The sequence below is a fragment of the Macaca nemestrina genome, chromosome 20 (assembly GCF_043159975.1).
Source record: "Macaca nemestrina isolate mMacNem1 chromosome 20, mMacNem.hap1, whole genome shotgun sequence".
In the NCBI taxonomy this organism is placed as follows: Eukaryota; Metazoa; Chordata; class Mammalia; order Primates; family Cercopithecidae; genus Macaca; species Macaca nemestrina.
The window spans coordinates 65,816,644-65,838,586 of NC_092144.1; the positions used below are offsets into that span (position 1 = coordinate 65,816,644).

Here is a 21,943-nt window from a genome sequence, read left to right on the forward strand (position 1 = left end):
TGCTCCCTGAACACTCCAGCTATGTCCCCTGCTCAGAACTTTTGCATCAGATGTGCCCTTCCTCTGGGACACATCCCAGTTATCTGCACTGCTCTCTCCTCCAGTTCTTGGTCTACACACCTGCAGTCCCTACGTGCCCTGTCTTGCATTGTCTTTCTCCATAGCATTTCTCTTTTCTCTAAGATGTTTTATAATTTACTTTCTTGCTGTGTTTTCTTGCCTGACTTCCCTCACTAGAATAGAAGCCCCACCTAAGGAGGGATTTATCTGTTTTGTTAACCAATGAATAAGCTGCACCTAGGACAGTGCCTGGCACATAGTAGTGAGTCAGTAATGAGTTTTAGGATGAGTGAATGGAAGACTGAATGAGGCAGGGTGCGGTGGCTCACGCCTTTAATCCCAGTACTTTGGGAGGCTGATGCGGGCAGATCACCTGAGGTCAGGAGTTCAAGAACAGCCTGGCCAACGTGGTGAAACCCCGTCTCTACTAAAAATTAAAAAATTAGCCAGGACTGGTGGTGCACACCTGTAATCTTAGCTACTCAGGAAGCTGAGGCATGAGAGTCGCTTGAAGCCGGGAGGCAGAGGTTGCAGTGAGCCGAGATGGTGCCACTGTACTCCAGCCTGGGTGACAGAGTGAGACTCCAACTCAAAAAAAAAAAAAAAAAGAAAAAGACTGAATGGGGTAAGGATGAAGCATTGTGTAAAGTTTAAAAGCACAGGCTTTGTAGTCACAATGCCTGGGGTCAAATCTAGCATGGTACTTACTAGCTGTGTGGCCTTGGCTAATCCATTTCACCTTTTTGTACTTAAGTTTTCTCAGGAAAACAGGGCCTGCCGGGAACCCTCATAATCGCTAGTGGGCTGTAAATGGTACAGCCACTTTGGGAAACAGTCTGGCACTTTCTTAAAAAGTGAATCACATACTTCCCACACAGCCTAGCAATTCTGCTCCTAGAAATCTGCCCCATAGAAATGAAAACATGCTCCCACACAAAGGCCTGTTGCAGGGCGCGGTGCCTCAGGCCTATAATCCCAGAACTTTGGGAGGCCAAGGCAGGTGGATCACCAGCGGTCAGAAGTTCGAGACCAGCCTGGCCAACGTGGTGAAAACCCATCTCTACTAAAAATACAAAAATTATCTGGGCGTGGTGGTGTGCCCCTGTAATCCCAGCTACTCGGGAGGCTGAGGTGGGAGAATTGCTTGAACTTCAGGGGCAGAGGCTGCAGTGAGATCCCATCAAAAAAAAAAAAAAAAAGACTTCCCCATGCATGTTCACAACAGCGTTACTTAAACAGCCAAAGAGTAGAAGCAACCCAAACACCCATCAACGGATGAGAGGATAAATAATATGTGGTGTATCCATACAACGGAATATTATTCAGTCATAAAAAAGGAATGAAGAGTGTGGTGCAATGATGCACGCCTTTGATCCCAGCAGTTTGGGAGATCAAGGTGGGAGGATTGCTTGAGCCTAGGAGTTGAAGATCAGCTTGGGCAACATAGTGAGACCCCATCTCTACAAGAAATAAAAATATTAGCCAGGTGTGGTGGTGCACCCTGTGGTCCCAGCTACTCAGGAAACTGGGGAAGGGGGTGGATCACTTGAGGTTGAGGCTGCGATGAGCCATGATAGTGCCACTGGACTCTAGCCTGGGCAACAGAGTAAGACCTTGTCCCAACAACAGCAACAACAACTAAAAAGCAATTAAATACTGAACTGATACAATTTACAATGTGAATGGACCTTGAAGACATTATGCTAAGAGGACGAAGGCAGTCACCAAAGCTACATATGGCATATTCCATTTATAGGAAATGAAATGTCTAGAATAGGTTCATCCATAGAGACAAAATAGATTTGTGGTTGCCCAGAGCTGAGGGTGGGAATGGAAAACAACTATTAACAGGCACAGGATGTCTTTTTGGGGTGATCGAAATATTCTTTTTAAAAATTTTAATTCATCAATTTATTCATTATTATTATTATTATTATTTTTAGAGACAGGATCTTGTTCTGCGGCCTTGGCTGGAGTTCAGTGGTGTGATCATAGCTCACTGCCACCTTCAACTCCTGGGCTCAATCCTCCCACCTCAGTCTCCCAAGTAGCTGGGATTACAGGCACTCGCCACCAGGCCCAGTTTATTTTCGTTCAGTTTTGTAGCGATGAGGTCTTGCTTTGTTGTCCAGGCTGGTCTCAAACTCTTGGCTTCAAGTGATCCTGCCGCCTCAGCTTCCCAAAGTGCAGGGATTACAGACCTGAGCCACCACACCCAGCCTGGAAATATCCTAAAATTGGATTGCAGTGATAGTTACACAACTCTGTACATTTATTAAAAATTATCAACCCGGAGCAGTGGCTCATGCCTGTAATCCCAGCACTTTGGGAGGCCGAGGTGGGTGGATCATGAGGTCGGGAGTTCAAGACCAGCCCGGCCAACATGGTGAAACCCCTACTTTAGTTCCTACTAAAAATAAATTTTAAAAAATTAGCCAGGCATGGTGGGGGGTGCCGGTAATCCCAGCTACTTGGGCGGCTGAGGCAGAGAATTGCTTGAACCAGGGAGGCGGAGGTTGCAGTGAGCCGAGATTACGCCACTGCACTTCATCCTGAGCAACAGAGCGAGGCTGTCTCAAAAAAAAAAAAAAAAAAATTATCGAATTGTATGACCAAATGGATGAAGTCTATTACATGTAAATGGTACCTCAATAAAGTTGTTCATGAAAAGCCAAAACAGAAAACAAATCCAATAATAGTATCTATTGTATGCAGCTGTTGTGAGGATTAAATGGGCTAATCTATGTAGTACTCTTGAAACAGACATAGGGTGAATACTCAAGAAGTGAATTCCTATTTTTTTTTTTTTTTGAGACGGAGTCTCGCTCTGTTGCCCAGGCTGGAGTACAGTGGTGCGATCTTGGCTCACTGCAAGCTCCGCCTCCCAGGTTCACGCCATTCTCCTGCCTCAGCCTCCTGAGTAGCTGGGACTACAGGCGCCCACTACCATGCCCGGCTAATTTTTTGTGTTTTTAGTTGAGACTGGGTTTCACTGTGTTAGCCAGGATGGTCTCGATCTCCTGATTTCGTGATCTGCCCGCCTCGGCCTCCCAAAGTGCTGGGATTACAGGCGTGAGCCACTGCGCCCGGCCAGTGGGTTCCTGTTATTAACAAATGTGGTTGCGATCACACGTGTAAAGTGTTCAGCAAATGAAAGACAAATGACAGGTCGTGTTCCCTACATAACCACAACTCCTTCAATAATCACCGTCTTTTGGTGACTTTATCATTCTCTGCGTCTGTCCCACGCATCTGGCCTCAGTTTTTCCACTTGCGCAATGAAAAACGTGGGCTCTATCTCTAAGGCCGTCTTCTCTTTGTCAACTCTGTATTTTGTTCTGAAAAGGTTTCTCTCTGAGGCAGCAGATCTGCAATGGGAAAGGTGGGCAAACCCATAGGGCAGACAGAGGTGGGGCCCGTGGTTCCTGGAGACCAACACGTGTGTAGGAAGCGGCTTGAAAGTGGGCTGTGTGGTGGGAGCTGACGGGGAGGGTAAGATTGGCCTGGATAAGGGTTCGAGTACCAGGTGTGCCAATTTGTAACCATGATATCTTGGACAAGGGACGTTGTCTCTGCATCTGGAAAATGGGGAGGGGGGATTGTTTCCTGCCTCCCCGTGGAGCGGTGAGGATTCACTGAGATCATGTGTATACCAGCCAGGGAGAATAAGACCTAAAAGGACCAACAGCAATAACCAACAGCAACAACAGCTTTTTTTTTTTTTTTTTTTTTCTAGTTCTGTCACCCAGGCTGGAGTTCTGTGGCACAATCTCGACTCACTGCAACCTCCACCTCCCAGGTTCAAGCGATTCTCCTGCCTCAGCCTCCCGAGTAGCTGGGACTACAGGCACACACCACCATGCCCAGATAATTTTTGTAATTTTAGTAGAGACGGGGTTTCTCCATGTTGGTCAGGCTGGTCTCGAACTCCTGACCTCAGGTGATCTGCTCACCTGGGCCTCCCAAAGTGCTGGGATTACAGGTGTGAGCCACCACGCCTGGCCACAGAGGTTGCGGTGATAATTTTTGTATTTTTAGTAGAGACAGGGTTTCACCATGTTGGCCAGGCTGGTCTCAAACTCCTGACCTGAGATGATCCACCCACCTCAGCCTCCCAAAGTGCTGGGATTACAGGTGTGAGCCACTGCGCCCAGCCGACAGCAACAACTACTTGCCAGGCCCAAGCACTGTCTTCAGCCCTTTCCACTAAGTAACTCATTTCATATGCAAGGTTCATTTCATAGTAGTGATTACTGAAGTAGGACAAATGGCTTCTTTGCTTTAAGCCCCAATTTGGCCCTTCTGTAAGTAGAGCTATATAATTCCCTCGTTTGATGGTTTTGTCCATGATATTGTATGGATCAGGTGTCTGGCCACGGTAGGCTCTCACTAAATAGGAGCCCACATTAGGATATGGTAATAGGGAGCCACTGATGGTTCCTGAGGAGGGAGTAGCTTTGATGTAATAAAAGCGGACTTCAGCCTCCCGTCTCCTCAACACTTGAGGCTTGGTTATAGTTTCTCATAGAATCTAGTTCTGTTGTTTCTTTGTTTTTGAGATGGAGTCTCGCTCCGTCACCCAGGCTGGAGTGCAATGGTGTGATCTCTGCTCACTGCAAGCTCCGCCTACTGGGTTCCCGCCATTCTCCTGCCTCAGCCTCCCGAGTAGCTGGGACTACAGGCGCCCGCCACCACGCCCGGCTAATTTTTTTTGTATTTTTAGTAGAGATGGGGTTTCACTGTGTTAGCCAGGACGACTCTCCTGACCTTGATCTCCTGACCTCGTGATCCACCCGCCTCGGCCTCCCAAAGTGCTGGGATTACAGGCGTGAGATACTGTCCCCAGCCAGGATCTAGTGGGTTTTTTTTGGTTTTTTTTGTTGTTGTTTTTTGAGATGGAGTCTCGCTCTGTTACCAGGCTGGAGTGCAGTGGCACCATCTCGGCTCACTGCAAGCTCTGCCTCCTGGGTTCATGCCATTCTTCCGCCTCAGCCTCCCGAGTAGCTGGGACTACAGGCGCCCGCCACCACGCCCGGCTAATTTTTTTTTTTTTTTTTTTTTTTTTTGTATTTTTAGTAGAGACGGGGTTTCACAGTGTTTGCCAGGATGGTCTTGATCTCCTGACCTCATGATCCTCCCGCCTCGGCCTCCCAAAGTGCTGGGATTACAGGCGTGAGCCACCGCACCCGGCCAGGATCTAGTTCTTTGGGGAACCAATCTCATTTGGTAACCCTGATTTATTAGTGCCAATATTTGGTTATTGTTCATCTCCTCAGCTGGACTGTTGGTGTCAAGAGTGGTCTCATCATCCAGCGCTGGGCTTAAACTCAGTGATAAACAGTTGGGACAGGCCAGGTGCAGTAACTCACAACTGTAATCCCAGTACTTTGGGAGGCTGAGTGGGGAGGATCGCTTGAGACCAGGAGTTGGAAACCAGCCTGGGTAACATAGTGAGACCTCATCCCTACAAAAGAAAAAAGTAGGCCGGGCGTGGTGGCTCACGCCTGTAATTCCAGCACTCTGGGAGGCTGATCACGAGGTCAGGAGTTCAAGATCAGCCTGGGCAAGATGGTGAAACCTCGTTTCTACTAAAAATACAAAAAAATTAGCCAGGCATGGTGGCAGGCACCTGTAATCCCAGCTACTTGGGAGCCTGAGGCAGAGAATTGCTTGAACCCGGGAGGCAGAGGCTGCAGTGAGCCGAGATCGCACCACTGCACTCCAGCCTGGTGACAGAGCAAGACTGTCTCAAAATAAAATAAAATAAAATAAAAAAGATAAAAAATTAGCCAGGCATGGTGATATGCATTTGTAGTCCCAGCTACTCTAGAGGCTGAGGCAGGAGGATCACTTGAGCCCAAGAGATGGAGGCTGCAGTGAGCTGTGATTGTGCCATTCCACCCCAGCCTGGGCAAAAAATGAGACCCCGTTTCCAAAAAAAAAAAAAAAAAAATCAAACTAACCCATATAAGCTGGCACAGTGCTAAGGGCTCAGCCGAGATGTATGAAATGATTGAAGGTGGAATTATTTGAAGCTTTCGGTGGTCATCACCTCCCACCTTGACCCTCAATCACCGTCTTTCTCGCTCCTCTTCCTCCTTTGATCTATCTAGCATCGTTGACACACTGAGGGAAACACCTTCCCTCTCAGAGCCTCAGTTTGTTGTCCTGGAAAATGGGGAGGCTCTGCCCCTTTCTTGCTGTTTCTTGTGGGCGTGCAGATACCTAAATGGTCAATGTTTTTTTGTTTTTTTGTTTTTTTTGAGACGGAGTCTCACTCTGTCACCCAGGCTGGAGTGCAGTGGCGCGATCTTGGCTCACTGCAACCTCCGCCCCTCCAGGTTTTAAGCAATTCTCTGCCTCAGCCTCTGGAGTAGCTGGGATTACAGGCGTGTGCCACCACGCCTGGCTAATTTTTTTTGTATTTTTGGTAGAAACGGGGTTTCACCTTGTTGGTCAGGCTGGTCTCGAACTCCTGACCTCGTGATCCACCTGCCTCGGCCTCCCAAAGTGCTGGATTACAGATAGGCATGAGCCACTGCACCCGGCCCATCATTATTTGCACAGGGCAAGAGAGAACCATCAAAGGTGCAGGATGTCAAGAGAAGGAAAGAGAAAGGTGTTTAAGGAAGATTAGCTGAGAGATATCCCTCTTCCTCCCACTCCTAGAACCTAAATAAACAGGTAAAAAAGAAAACTGAGCCAGGCGCAGTGGCTCACGCCTGTAATCCCAGCACTTTGGGAGGCTGAGGGGGGCGGATCATGAGGTCAGGAGTTCGAGACCAGCCTGTCCAATATGGTGAAACCCCCTCTCTACTAAAAATACAAAAATTAGCCAGGTGCGGTGGTAGGCGCCTGTAGTCCCAGCTACTCAGGAGGCTGAGGCAGGAGAATCGCTTGAACCTGGGAGGCAGAGGTTGCAGTGAGCAGAGATCGTGCCCCTGCACTCCAGCCTGGGTGACAGAGCAAGACTCCACCTTGAAAAAAAAAAAAAAAAAGCCAACAACTGGAAGATGTGTAGAAATCGAAACTTCCCACCCCACCTCCAATTACTTGCAGTTTCTAAAATACGTAGTAATGGCCAGGTGCAGTGGCTCACGCTGGTAATCCCAGTACTTTGGGAGGCTGTGGCAGGGGGCTTCCTTGATCCCAGGAGTCCAAGACCAGCCTGGGCAACATAGGGAGACACTGTCTCCACAAAAAAATTAAAAATTAGTCAAGCATGGCCGGGCACAGTGGTTCACGCCTGTAATCCCAGCACTTTGGGAGGCCGAGGATGGGAGGATCATGAGATCAGGAGATCAACACCATCCTGGCTAACACGGTGAAACCCCATCTCTACTAAAAATACAAAAAATCGGCCGGGCACGGTGGCTCACGCCTGTAATCCCAGCACTTTGGGAGGCCAAGGCGGGCAGATCACGAGGTCAGGAGTTCGAGACGATCCTGGCTAACACAGTGAAACCCCGTCTCTACTAAAACTACAAAAAATTAGCCGTGCGTCGTGATGGGCGCCTGTAGTCCCAGCTACTCGGGAGGCTGAGGTGGGAGAATGGTGTGAACCTGGGAGGCAGAGCTTGCAGTGAGCCGAGATGGCGCCACTGCACTCTGGCCTGGGTGACAGAGCGAGACTCTGTCTCCAAAAAAAAAAAACCAAAAAACAAAAACAAAAAATCAGCCGCGCGTGGTGGTGACAGAGCGAGACTCCATCTCAAAAGAAAATAAATAAACAAAATAAAAATTAGTCAAGCATGATGGTGCATACCTGTAGTCCCAGCTACTTGAGAGGCTGAGGGAGAATCCCCTGAACCAGGAGGTTGAGGCTGCAGTGAGCTGTGATTGCACCACTGCACTCCAGCCTGGGCAACAGAGCAAGATGCTGTGTCAAAAAAAAAAAAAAACAAAACAAAAAACCTGTAGTACCCACCTCCTAGCCTTTGCCCGTTTTTTCTTTCTCTGGTGTTGTCTTCTCATGGATGTTTCTTTCTAATGCCTGGTCCCCCCTCCATCTTCATTCAAATCAAACATCATCTCACCAGAGAAGTCCTGACCCCCAAGTCCTGCTTTGCCATCGTACTGTCTGGTGGTTTACTCTTGCTAGCCCTTATACCTCGTGCTATATTGCATTCTGCTAGGACTTTTTTCAATGATGTAATGTTCTAGATCTGTGCTGTCCCGTATGGCAGCCACCAGCCACATGGGGCTCTTTGGCCCTTGAAACAGTGTGACTGAGGCCGGGTACAGTGGCTCATGCCTGTAATCCCAGCACTTTGGGAGGCTGAGGCGGGCGGATCACCTGAGGTCAGAAGTTCGAGACCAGCCTGGCCAATGTGGTGAAACCCTGTCTCTACTAAAAATACAACAAAATAGTCAGGTGTGGTAGTGGGCTCCTGTAATCCCAGCTACTCGGGAGGCTGAGGCAGGAGAATCCCTTGAACCTGGGGGGTGGAGGTTGCAGTGAACCAAGATCGTGCCATTGTACTCCAGCCTGGGCGACAAGAGTGAAACTCTCTCTCTTTCAAAAAAAAAAAGAGTGTGACTGAGGAACTGAGCTTTTACATTTATTTCATCTTAATGATTTTATATTTCCATATTCTATATTTAAATGGAAATAGCCACGTGGGGCTGCTGGATACCATATTGGACAGTGAAGATGTAGAATATTCCATCATCACAAAAAGTTCTCCCAGACTGGGCAATATAGCAAGACTCCGTCTCTACAAGAAATTAAACAATCAGCTGGGGGTGGTGGCATGCACCTGTAGTCCCAGCTCTTTGCAAGGCTGAGGCAAGAGGATTGCCTGGATCTGGGAGTTTGAGACTGCAGTGAGCTATGACCGCACCACAGTACTGCAGCCTGGGCAACAGAGTGAGGGAAGAAAGGTTATGGAAACTTTTCTAGGAAAAAAAAAGGTATGTTGGACAATGCAGGGCTAGAATTCCAGCTCTTTCAGAGGAGGGTATTGGACTCCTTCTCCTCAGTGCCTAGTACCACCGGTGACACAGAGTAAGGGTGTGGTAGAGGTTGACTGAGAAACTGGCGCAGAGCTTCCACAGGGCAGCGGTGACGATGATCTATCTTCTCACATTCTTGTTTCTTTTCAACCCAGCCTTCACCGGCTTCTTGCTTGGTTGAGGGCCACATATTTTCTGATGCATCTGTGTCCTTCCTGCTCTGAACCCAAGCTCAGAGTTGGCTGGACAAATGCTGACTCGCCCCAGCGCCCCCAGCCTGCCCCACCTCCACAGAACACCTCGCTCTCTTGGGTTTCACGAACTCACATTTATTCACAGACAGACAAAGGGACAAGGACAGACCTTTGCTCACTGGGGACCCCCAGGGTCTGGCAGTTCCAAACAGGTGATGGTGTCCAGTGTGTGTAACGGGGGGACAGGCAGGCGGGGGCGTCCCCACCAGTCTCCATCCCTCTGGCCAACTGTCCGCCGCCTTTTTTTCCAAGTCGTCCTGCCTTAAGACACATGTTGGGGTGAGCGGTTCCTAACCAGCATCAGGGGTTCTGGGGGTGGGCGATGGGAGAGGGAGGGGCAGTCCAGGGCCCCCCACTCCTTAGTGTCAAGGGCGTGAAGGGGACGGGTGGGTAGACAGAGGAGGTGGCTCCTTCAACTTCCCTCCTCCATTCTGCAAACCGGGGAGCTCAGGCGGAGCGGCGGAGGGCAGGGCGGCGAAGGTCAGGAGGCCAGGCCCCCCAGCCCGCGCAGGTGAGCCTTGCTGTCTACCTCTTCCTCCTCCATCTCGAAGGCTGAGTGGTCTTGGCTGTCGAAACAGGAGGCGCTGAGGAAGACAGGGGGAGCCGGTGGGGACTGGGGTGGGGTCCCCGGAGAGGGCGGCTCTTCCTTAATGTTTGCGAGGGGCAGCGGGAGCCCTTCTTCCTCCTGCTCGGCCTTCAGGGGCTGCGGGGGCGGCGGCGGCGACAGCGGGGCCTGGGCCTGCAGTGCCTGCAGCGCGGCGGCCCTCTCCAGCTCTGCGCGGTGGCAGCGCTGGTGGCGCAAGAGGCTGTAGGCGCGTGAGAATCGGCGCGGGCAGCGGGGGCACGGGTGCGGGGCCGGGCCCCCCGCGTGCACCTGTGCGTGGCGCGCCAGGTCGGCCAGGCGCTTGAACTCCCGCTGGCAGCGCACGCACTGGAAAGGGCGCGCTCCTGAGTGGGTCACCCCGTGCTGCCGCAGGTGCGCCCGGCGCCTGAAACCTTTGCCGCACTCTGGGCACCAGAAGCGGGGCTCCCCGGCTGGGGGCCGGGCTGGGGCGGCGTCGCCTCCGTTCTGCCCGCCTTCTCCCCCTTCCGAGGCACCCCCGCACTCCGCCCCCTCGCCCCCCTCCGGCCCCTTGGCTGAGTTCCGTGCACCTGAGGCCTTGTCGTCCTTCTTGCCCGCCGCGGGCAGCGGGGCCAGCAGGCTGAGCGGGCCGTGGACGCGGCGGTGCTGGCGGAGGTAGGAGGCGAGGCGGAAGGCCAGGCCGCAGTCTGGGCACACGAAAGGGCGGTCGGTGGAGTGGACCAGCCGGTGGCGCGACAGGGACCAGGGCCTGGCGAAGGCCTTGAGGCAGATGGAGCACTGGTGTCGCTTGGGGCGTGGCGGAGGCCCTCCTTCACCCTCCTGTTCCCCCTCGGGGCGCAGACACGGGTGCGCCTTGAGCTCGCCCTTGGTGGCGAAGGCTTCGCGGCAGCGCAGGCACAGCAGCGTCCAGTCCGCCTGGAGCAGGACCTGTTTCTCCTCCTGCCGCCCGGCCGCCAGCGCCAGCTCGGCCCTCAGCTCTGCTGCCCCGGCCTCGGCCTCCTCCGACTCCGACTCCCGGGGCTCCGCGGCGCTGGTGGGCGCTGCCAGCGTGGCCGGCTCCCCCGCAGGCCACGTCTCAGGCCATGCCGCGGCCGCCTCCTCCTCCGTGGCCCCCGCTGCAGCCGTGGTGGGCTGCTCCGAGCCCTGGTCCTGCGGGCCCCAGCTGGGCTCGGCCGTCTCCTTGGCCACCCTCTCGATGGCCAGCTCGACCTCGCCGCCTGCGTGCTCCTGAGCCAGGTGGCGCCTGAGCTGGGCGGGTTCCGGGAAGGTGCGGGGGCAGGCGGCGCAGCGCAGCGGGGGCTGGGGCCCGTGGCCGCGCAGGTGGCGGGAGAGGTGGGCCGGCCGGCGGAAGGCCTTGGGGCACAGCGGGCAGGCATGGGGCCGGAGCCCAGAGTGGCTCAGCCGGTGCCGGGAGAGGTAGTAGGGGAAACGGAAGAGGCGGCCGCAGGTGGGGCAGGGCAGGGGCGCCCGAGGGGCTCCAGCGCCCCCCCTGCCACGGCCACGGCCTCGACCACGGCCTCGGCCACGGCCACGGCCTCGGCCACGGTGAGGTGGGCTGCCCTGGGCGGGTGGAGGAGGCTGCGGATCCATGCCTGTGGGGAGAGAGGGGAGAGATGGGAAGCGGGGCAGAGATAAAAAGAGGTGCGTGGGGTGTGGCAGAGAGAGAAGCAGAGACAGAGTCAGAGATGGAGAGGCAGAGAGGGCCAGGTATTCAGCCAGGGGAGAGAGATATGAGACAGAGACAAAGATGAGAGACACAGAGGAGAGGCGAGAGATGGAGAGACAGGAAGAGAGAGATCAGAGACAGAGCAACAGAGCAGGGAATAGAGACAGGAGAAGGCAGAGACGGGAGACACAGAGAAGTGGGGATGGACAGACAGAGACCAGGAGACACAGAAAGACAGGGTGGTGAAAGGCAGAGCAAAGAAGAGACAGAGAAGAGCGAGGAATATCCAGCAGAGAGACAGAGACACAGAGAAGAGGAAACAAAGAGACTTGGAGACCCAGAGGCAGAGATAGTGCAAGCGCAGAGATCGGAAGAGCAGTGGCGGGCTGGAGGCCGGGGAGACAGGGAGACAGAGACACAGAGGGAGTGAACCGGGCAGAGGCACGGAGGGGGACAAAGTCAGCGAACCGCTTCTGCTCCAGGCCCCCCGGCCAGGCTGAACGTTTTGGGAGGGGCTGGGACACAGCCCATGGGGCCTGAGTGGAGGGGGTGGGATTCGAAGCCAGTAGGCCCCGGAAATAGAGTGTGTTCCCAGACGCCAGGGGCTGGGAGAGTTCAGGGAGTAGGAGGGTTCAGACTTCTGGTCTGAGTTAGGAGGGGGCTCAGGGCCCAGACTCTTGGGGCCGAGGGGGGTGGGAGGTGGGAACTGAGACTCCTGGGTCCAGGTCATGATGGATCGGGGAATCTGGACTCGGGTATGGAGGAGGTGTGGACTCCTGGGTCCCGGTGGAGGAGGGGCTGGGGAGGGGGCTGGGCTCCTAGGACAAGGGGGAGGCGGGGGCTGGGGACCCAGCTGCAGGGAATCCCCAGGGAGGAGGCGGCTGAGGGCCGGACCCCTGGACCCGGGAGGGAGGTTGGTGGGGGTCGGGGTCCCAGGTCCTAGAGGGGGGCCAATCTCCTCTGGACCAAGCCTGCAGTTCCCCGAAGGCATGATAAGCAGAATTGGGGCCGGGTCGAGGCCTTGAGGATTTCTCAGCCCTGGGCCTGGGGCTCGGCCCTGGTCGCTGGGGCCGGGTTCTTACCTCGCCTCCTTGGCTCCTTTCTTCCTTCCCCACGGCCGGCCAAACGCGGACGGTGGTGGCGGGGAGGGAGGGGGCCTGAGCGTGGTGGGGGGTGGAGGAGGAGGCTGGGCTCGGTGTCACTGCCTAAGCCTTCCCCCCCGGAAACCCGGCCTTCGTCGGAGCCTGAAAAAGGAAAGACTGGCTGGGAAGCCGGAAGCGGGAGGAAGGGGGATCTGGAGAGGGGAGGGCGGGCAGCTTGCACTACAGGGTCCTGTGAGGGGAGGGGGCTGGGGGCCTGTCCCCTGGGCTCCCAGAGGGCAGAGGGTGCTGAGGGCCTGGGACGCTGGGTCCAGCTACCCCCCGGCTCATCAACACGCACACACACATATTCATTCATTCCTTCAACAAATACACATTTATCAAGTCCTGTCTGTGCCAGGCACTGTGTCAAGCCAGGGGGGCGGCCGGGGGAGGAAGATGAATGAAGCAGTGACAGAGCCTTCAGAAAGTAGCGGCACTCTGGATCAGAACCTGACTCCAGCCTTCCCTTGGCTGTCTGGGTGAAGGATTCTCCCACTTTGAGCCTCAGTTTCCCCCTTTGTGATAAGCCCCTGCATATACTCATTTGACCCAAAGCGACCAATATTTACTGAATATCTACTATGGGCCAGTCTGCATATATTTGCCTACATATACACATATTCACTGGGACCTTAGCAACCACTGTTTACTGAGCACCTACTATGGGCTGGCGCTGTCCTTGGTGCTGGAGCCACCGTGGCAAAAATAGGGGTTCACTGTCTGATGGGGAAGGCAGATAGACACGGATCAATCACTCTGGAGTGCGTGTGGGGGAACGTGTGCTCCGAGGCAGGGAACTGCTATGGGAATGCAGAGATCAGAAGGCACTGAACTGAGCTCGCACTGGGAGGAGGTGATTCCTGAGGTCTTCCTGGAGGCAGCAATGTTTCAGCTGAAATTGGCAGAATGAAACCAACCTGGCCACATCTCAAAAACCTAATCTGGAGCAGAAAAGGCATTCTGCAGGAGTATACCCGCAGCTTGACGCTGTTTGTTTAAGGTTACATTCCTGCCCAACAGTGCTAATGAGAGTGTGAGCAAACAGGTCCTTTCATACCCAGCTGGGGCAAGTAGAACTTGGAACACTCTTACCGAGCCAGCAATTCCAGGAATTTATTCTTCAGAAGTATCTACTCAGAACTGCACAAAATAATGTCTGCACCAGGTTAATCATTGCATTACTGCGCTCACTGCAAACAGCTGAAACCAATCTAAGCACCCATCTGTAGGAGATTTGAGTAATCAATCATGACGGATCCACCCAGTGGAATACTAGGTGTCCATAGAAAAGAACAAAGAAGCTCACCGTGTGAATATAGGGTAAGTCTCCAAGTGATAACCTGTAGAAGAGAAAAATAGAAGGTCAAGTACAGCCTGCAGCCTGTTCTGGGCTTGTGTGTTCTGGGATTGTGTCCAGATGAACTGGAACAAGAGAGAAGAAACTGAAATTGGCAACATAGTCTAACTTCCAGCACAGAAATTTACTACATGCGATCCTTCTGTTTTTTGGTTTGTTTTTTGTTTTGTTTTTTGTTTTGTTTTGTTTTGTTTTTTTGAGATGAGATCTCCCTCTGTTGCCAAGGATGGCTGGAGGGAGTGCAGTGGTGTGATCTCAGCTCACTGCAGCCTCGACCTCCCGGGCTCGAGCAATCCTCCCACCTCAGCCTCCTGAGTAACTGGGACTACAAGAGTATGCCACCATGTCTGGCTAATTTTTGTATGTTTTGTAGAGATGGGGTCTCCTTATGTTGCCCGGGCTGGGCTTGAACTCCTGGGCTCAAGCGATCCACCTGCCTTGGCCTCCCAAAGTGCTGGAATTACAGACATTAGCCGCTGTGCCCAGCCTTTCGTACTTTTTGAATTTGAAACCGTGTAAATGTGCTATATACTCAAAAAAGTAAAGGAGGCCAAGCATGGTGGCTCACACCTGTAATCTCAGCACTTTGGGAGGCCCACATGGGCAGATCACCTGAGACCAGGAGTTCAAGACCAGCCTGGCCCACATGGTGAAACCCTGTCTCTACAAAAATACAAAAATTGGCCAGGCATAATGGCACCTGCCTATAATCCCAGCTACTCAGGAGGCTGAGGCAGGAGAATGGCTTGAACCTGGGAGGCGGAGATTGCAGTGAGCTGAGATAGTGCCATTGTACTCCAGCCTGGGTGACAGAGCAAAACTCCATCTTAAAAAAAAAAAAAAAGTAAAGGAAAAAGAAATACATGGGGGTTATAAAAATAAATAAAATGAAAACTAATAGCTTCCTCTTGTGAGTGTATTACAAATGTGAACCCATTTACTCCTGGCTTTATGAAGTAGGTAACATTACTTTTCCCTTTCACAGAGGATGAAAGTGAGGTACTAGAAGTTTCCAAATCCAGTGAGTCTCAGTAAGAAGTTCCACTTCACAAACAGATAGGAGAAATGATAGTGGATCAGAAGCATGATTTAAAAAAAAATAATAAAAGGTCGGGCGCGGTAGCTCACGCCTGTAATCCCAGCACTTTGGGAGGCCGAGGCGGGTGGATCACGAGGTCATGAGATCGAGACCAGCCTGGCCAACACAGTGAAACACCGTCTCTACTAAAAATACAAAAATTAGCTGGGCATGGTGGTGCTCGCCTGCAATCCCAGCTACTCTGGAGGCTGAGGCAGGAGAATCGCTTGAACCTGGGAGGCGGAAGTTGCAGTGAGCCGAGATTGTGCCACTGCACTCCAGCCTGGCTACAGGGCGAGACTCCGTCTCAAATAAATAAATACATAAATAAAATAGGGATGGGGTCTCACTATGTTGCCCAGGCTAGTCTTGAAATTCCTGAGCTCAAGCAATCCTTCCACCTCAGCCTCCCAAAGTGCTGGGATTACAGGCATTAGCCACCATGCCCAGACTAGGAGCATGGTTTTTAAAAGCACCTTGTTTGTAATACTATATTTTAAAGAATGTATACCACGAAATAAGAGTCTGAAAATATCTGTGGTAATAATAAGCACCAAATTCAATATATAAGTTATGTTTGAGATAGGAGAAGCAATCAGATCTTGGAGGGTGTGGTGTGTGGGGAGTCATTTGTATCCCTAATAGTTCAAAGCTGGTAGTCAGAATATGGGTGTGTGTATTTTAACTTTTTGTTTTGTAAAATACACTTAAAATTTACAGTTTTAACTATTTTAAATCACACAGCTCAATGGCATTAAGTAAATGTTGCACAACTATCCACACCGCCTGGTTTCAGAACTCTTTCTTTCCTTTTTTTTTTTTTTTTTTTGAGACAGAGTTTCACTCTTGTTGCCCAGGCTGGAGTGCAATGGTGCAGCTCACCTCAATCTCCGCCTCCCGGGTTCAAGCGATTCTCCTGCCTCAGCCACCCAAATAGCTAGGATGACAGGCATGCGCCACCACGCCTAGCTTATTTTGTATTGTTAGTAGAGACAGGGTTTCTCCGTGTTGGCCAGGCTGGTCTCAAACTCCCAACTTCAGGTGATCCTCCTGCCTCGGCCTCCCAAAGTGCTGGGATTACAGGCATGAGTCTCTTTCTTTCCTTCCTTCCTTCCTTTCCTTTCCTTCCTTCCTTCCTTCCTTCCTTCCTTCCTTCCTTCCCTCCCTCCCTCCCTCCTTCCTTCTTTCCTTCCTTCCTTTCTCTCTTTCTTTTTTCTTTCTTTTCTTTCTTTTTCTTTCTTTCTTTCTTTCTTTCTTTCTTTCTTTCTTTCTTTCTTTCTTTCTTTCTTTCTCTCTCTCTCTCTCTCTCTCTCTTTCTCTCTCTTTTCCTTCCCTCCCTCCCTCCTTCCTTCCTTCTTTCCTTTCTTTACATATGGGGTCTTGCTTTGTTCCCCAGGCTGTTCTGAACTCCTGGTCTCAAGCAATCCTCCTGCCTGAGCCTCCTAAAGTGCTAGGATTACAGGCGTATGCCACCGTGTCCATCCTAGTTCCAGAACTTTTTCATCAGCCCAAACAAACCCTAAGCCCATTAGCAGTCATTCCCACACTCCTTTCTATCCCCAGCCCCTGTCAACTAATAATCAGTTTTCTGTCTCTATGAATTTGCCTATTCTGGACATTTCATATCAATGGAATCATACAACATGTGTTCCTTTGTGACTAGCTTCTTTCACTTTGCATAAAAATTTCTCCCCCTCCCCCACAAAGGATATTGCCCCCCCTCTTTTTAAAAATTGAGACAGGGTCTTTCTCTGTCACCCAGGCAGGAGTGCATTGGTGCAATCACGGCTCACTGCAACCTCCACCGCCAGGGCTCAAGTGATTCTCCCACCTCAGCCTTCCAGATAGCTGAGACTACAGGCACGCACCACCATGCCTGGCTAATTTTTGTTTTTGGTAGAGATGGGGTCTCGCCACGTTGCCCAGGGTGGTCTTGAACTCCTGAGCTCAGATGACCAGCCCACCTCGGCCTCCTGAAGTGCTGGGATTACAGGCATGAGCCACCGCACCTGGCCAGCGTAATGTTTCTAAGGTTCATCCGTGCCTTAGCATGAGTCGGTGCTTCATTCCTTTTTGTGGCTGAATAGTATTCCTCTGCATGAGTGCAGTCATTCCTCGGTGTCCGCAGGGGATTAGTTCCAGGACTCTCCTCGGATTCCAGATCCATGGGTGATTGAGTCCCTTACAGCCTCCTATCTGAGGGTGCAGAACCACGGAAGTGGAGGGCCGCTGTCGCCTACGTTTTGTTTATCCATTTGTTGATGGACATTGGGGTTGCATCTATCTTTGGTCTATTGCGAAGAGTGCTATTAGAAACATTGGTGTATAAGTTTTTGTTTGAACAGCTGTTTTTAATTCTTTTGGGTATATACCAAGGATGTGTGTACTATTTTATCATCTTTATTTTGAAGGCTTGAAAGATGGAGGAGGAGGAGGAAGAATAATGAATTCAGGAATGGAGGTGATAGAAAACTTTAAGCAGAGAGCACAGCACATAGAAGGGGGTTTGCGCTCTGCTTCCCCAGCACATGGCGGGGGTGGGGTTGGGGGTCTTGCATTAGGGCATAAAGGAGGCCAGTGTGGCGGAGAGAGGCCAGAGCTGCACCCAGCGACCGAGCCGGGCCTCCGAGTCCAGGCTGAGCTTGGACTCATTCCGAGTGCACTGAGAAGCCATTGAAAAGGTTTTAAGCAGGAGAGTCACATGATCCGATTAGTGTTTTAGAGAAATTCCTGTGGGACCCGCGTGGAGGCCGGGCCGGATGCGGGGGAGACCGAGGCGGGGAGCCGGGAGGAGGCGGGGCGCAGGCCCAGGTGCTGGAGGGGGTCCTGGGCCCCACGACCTCCGGCTGCGAAGGCGGCTCCCGGGGCAGGGGGCGGGGCTTGTCGCTGACTGGCTCAGCCGGATGCCAGTCCCACCGTCTCCCCCTCCTCATTGGCTCTCCTGCTTCCAGCTTCCCTGTCCCTCCCGTCCAGCCTCCAGCACCCAGAAATCACCTCTCTCCTGAGCCCAACACTCTTCCGTCCTTGGCTCCCCATCTCCCTCGGAATAAAACCCAAGCTTCCCTTCTGATTCCCACGTGCACCCCCGCCCCCAAGGCCCTGCTTGCCTGGACCCCGGGGCTTTCCTCCCTCCCTCCCTCCCTCCCTCCCTTCCTTCCTCCCTTCCTTCCTCCCTCCCTCCCTTCCTCCCTCCCTCTCCGCGTCACACCGCCCTCTCTGCTCTGTCCGGAGTCAGGGCCTTTGCACTTGCGGTTGCCCCGGCCTGAAAAGCCCTCCCGAGGTTTCCATTCAGCTTCCCTTACGTCCCTCACTCCCACAGCTCGCTGGAGACCCCTGTCTTGTCCACCCAGGCTAAAATAGCCTCCCGTCACCCTCTAGCCTTCACCCTGCCTTGTTATTATTATTATTATCATTTTTTGAGTCAGGGTCTCGCTCTGTCGCCCAGGCTGGAGTGCAGTGCAGTGGCGCAATCTCGGCTCACTGCAACCTCCGCCTCCTGGGTTCAAGCGATTCTCCTGCCTCAGCCTCCCGAGTAGCTGGGATTACAGGCGCCCGCCACCATACACAGCTAATTCTTTTTTGTGTTTTTAGTAGAGACGGGGTTTCGCCATGTTGGCCAGGCTGATCTCGAACTCCTGACCTCAGGTGATCCTCACGCCTCGGCCTCCCTAAGTGCTGGGATTACAGGTGTGAGCCACTGCGCCGTCCTTTCATTTTTAACATGGTACTTAATCACGAAGACACACTAGGCAACGTGTGAATGTCCTGTGGATTGCCTATCTCCCCTCACACTAGAATAAAAACTGCGAGGGCAGGGCTTATTTTGCCTGTTTGCTTAACGGCTCTGCCCACAGGTGGCTGCCCGGAACAGACAAGGGGCTTAACAAGCATTTGTGGATGAATAAAAAGGGATGAAGGGTGGGAGGAGTGAGGCGGTCTCGGGCTTCGGTATTAGGATGTGAGGCCGTCCTTGAAAGGAGGAAGGCTCGGGGGCCCGGGGGAGACGCCCGCGCCAGCAAGCGTGCAGGGGCCTGGCTGGCTCCAAGGTCTGCACGCAGGAATCAGCTCGCCAAACACAGGCATGTGAGTCTCCAGCGTCTGGCTAGTAATTAATCTTTTGCAACGGTTGAGATCGTCCTCAGGGTAAAATTCCCGCTCCTGTCCTCTCCTCGCTTCCCACCTCCCCCCGCCCCGGCCTCAGTCAGCGCATCTATAAAATGGGGCCACTATGTGACGCGTTCGGTGCAGTGTCCAGCTCAGCACCGGGCACTTGGGAGACACTGAGGAAATGGGATGAGTCCTTCTCGTTACCGCCCCAGAAGAGAAAGGACTGTGGTGCAGGTGAGGTGGGTGGGAACCTCAGCCTCGCGAGGTCCCTATTCATTACTCCCCAGCCGGCGGCCATCTCCATGGCAACACTGGCGCCTTTCCAGTGCGCATCTCCCGGGCTGAGCCTGTCTCTAAGCCGGTCTCGGAGTGGGCGGGTCTTGTCCCTGGGGGCGGTGCCTTCTTCGAAGTGGGCGGGCCTAGTTTCTCGAAAGAAGATACTTTTCTTTTTTTTTTTTTTTAAACCAGAAAGCGTGTCTGGTTTTTGAGTGTCGGTTGCAGAGTGGAGAGGAGTATCTCTAAGGTTTAGCTGATTTTATTCCCAAAGGTTGAGCTTTTTCAAATAGGCAACTGTGGATCTCCATTCAAACAGTCTGGCTGGAGTGCTAAACTCTTACTTGTTTTCTCCTCCCGGAATACACGTCTTCCTCCTTTAAAGTTTCCTTTTTCTTTCTTTTTAAATTTATATTTAATTTTTAAATTTTCATTTATTTATGTATTCTTTTGAGATGGACGTCTCGCTCTGTCACCAGGCTGGAGTGCAGTGGCGTGTTCTCGGGTCACTGCAACCTCTGCCTGCTGGGTTCAAGCGATTCTCCCGCCTCAGCCTCCCGAGTAGCTGGGATTACAGGCGTGCACCACCATGCCCAGCTAATTTTTGTATTTTTAGTAGAGGCAGGATTCCACCCTGTTGCCCAGGGTGGTCCTGAACTCAGGTGATCTGCCCGCCTCGGCCTCCAAAAGTGTTGGGATTACAGGCGTGAGCCACCACGTTCGGTTTTATTTTTTATTTTTGAGACGGGGTCTCTCTCTGTCGCCCATGCTGGAGTGCAGTGGTACCATCATAGCTCACTGCTCACATAACCTCAACCTCCTAAGCTCAAGTGATCCTCTCAGCTCAGCCTCCCAAGTAACTGGGACTACAGGCATGCACCACCACGCTGTTTTTTCTTTCTTTTCTTTTTTTTTTTTGGTAGAGACAGGATCTCACTATATTGCCTAGGCTGGTCTCGAACTCCTGAGCTCAAGTCATTCTCCTGCCTCAGTCTCCGAAATTATTGGGATTACAGACGTGAGTCAACTCGCCCAGACTGAAATATTTTCTTTGTGAAATATAAGACACACAGAGAAAAAATGCGCAACACAAATACACAATTGAATAAATAATTATAAAATGATCATCTGATTAAAAAATAGAAGTTTATCAGCTACCAGCAACCCTGGAAACTTCCAGGTTATCCCCTCCCGCTTAACTTGTCGAGCCCACTATTCTGAGTTTTATAGGACAATGTTGTCCTTGCTTTTTTATATGCTTTACTACTGACAATGTATCCTTAACAATATTACAGTTTAGTTTTATGTGCATTATAATGGGCTTGCTTTTTTGTTTGTTTGTTTGGTTGTTTTGTTTTGTTTTGAGACAGGGTCTTGCTTTGTTGCCCAGGCTGGAATGCAGTGGCATCATCTTGGCTCACTGCAATCTCCGTCCCCCCACCCCAGGCTCCAGCGATCCTTCCGTCTCAGCCCATCGAGTAGCTGGGCCTACAGGCACACGCCACCACACCTGTCTATTTTTTGTATTTTTACTAGAGATGGGGTCTTGCCATGTTGCCCAGGCTGGTATTGAACTCCTGGACTCAAGCAATCCTCCTGCCTTGGCCTTCCAAAGTGCTGGGATTATAGGTGTGAGCCACTGCACCTGACCTGAATGTTATGTAAATGAAATCATGCTCTGTTTCTGGCTTTTCGGGTCCTATGTCTTTGTAACTTTCATTCATGATATTGTGTTTATCCACAGCTCATTCATTCTGGTTGCTGTATAGTATTCTATTGCATAATATACCATCGTTATTTACTGTATTGCTGATGGACGTTTTGGTTGTCATGAGTTTGGGGTTGATATTGCTGCTATGAATGTTTTTGTATGTCTCTGGGTACAGGGGGACTTGAGTTAGCGTTTATGCGTAGCAGTAGAATTACTGCATCACAGGATATACGTATGTTCAGTATTTGAGAATGGCAACCTATAGGGAATTTAATTTAAGAAACCAGCTGGGTGCAGTGGCTCACACCTGTAATCCCAGCACTTTGGGAGACCGAGGTGGGCAGATCAATCACCTGAGGTCAGGAGTTCGAGACCAACCTGACCAACAAGTTGAAACCCTATCTCTACTAAAAATACAAAAATTAGCTGGGTGTAGTGGTGCACATCTGTAATCCCAGCTACTTGGGAGGCTGAGGCAAGAGAATCTCTTGAACACAGGAGGTGGAGGTTGCTGGGAGCCAAGATCACACCACTGCACTCCAGTCTGGGCAACAGAGCGAGCCCCTGTCTCAAAAACAAACAAAAAAATCTTAAGGAACTCCAGGGGAGAAGGCTTTGATTCTCCTAAACCCCTACTTAAACGTGTCCTCCCCCAGTTTTCTGGTCTTAATGAAAAATGCCACCACTCAACCATTTACTCCTGATTTCTCCCCTCCCATTACACTCACCCCCAACCAATACACACATGCACACAACC

General features: G+C 51.9%; 1 protein-coding gene across 2 annotated transcripts; it reads right to left on the reverse strand.

Annotated features, from left to right (window-relative positions):
• Positions 1-9,323: 9,323 nt before the first annotated feature.
• On the reverse strand, positions 9,324-12,751 carry LOC105488158 (zinc finger protein 579). 2 transcript variants are annotated; one of them, XM_011752005.3, is made up of 3 exons: positions 12,601-12,751; positions 9,799-11,444; positions 9,324-9,530 (listed from the first exon to the last, which is right to left on the reverse strand). In XM_011752005.3, the coding sequence occupies exons 2-3, from the start codon at positions 11,440-11,442 to the stop codon at positions 9,345-9,347; spliced, it is 1,830 nt and encodes a 609-aa protein (XP_011750307.1). In that variant the 5' UTR covers positions 11,443-11,444; positions 12,601-12,751; the 3' UTR covers positions 9,324-9,344. The 2 variants fall into 2 exon arrangements, with proteins under 2 accessions (XP_011750307.1, XP_070944027.1); XM_071087926.1 differs by lacking the exon at positions 12,601-12,751 and having other exon boundaries at positions 9,324-11,442.
• Between the last annotated feature and the right edge of the window lie 9,192 nt (positions 12,752-21,943).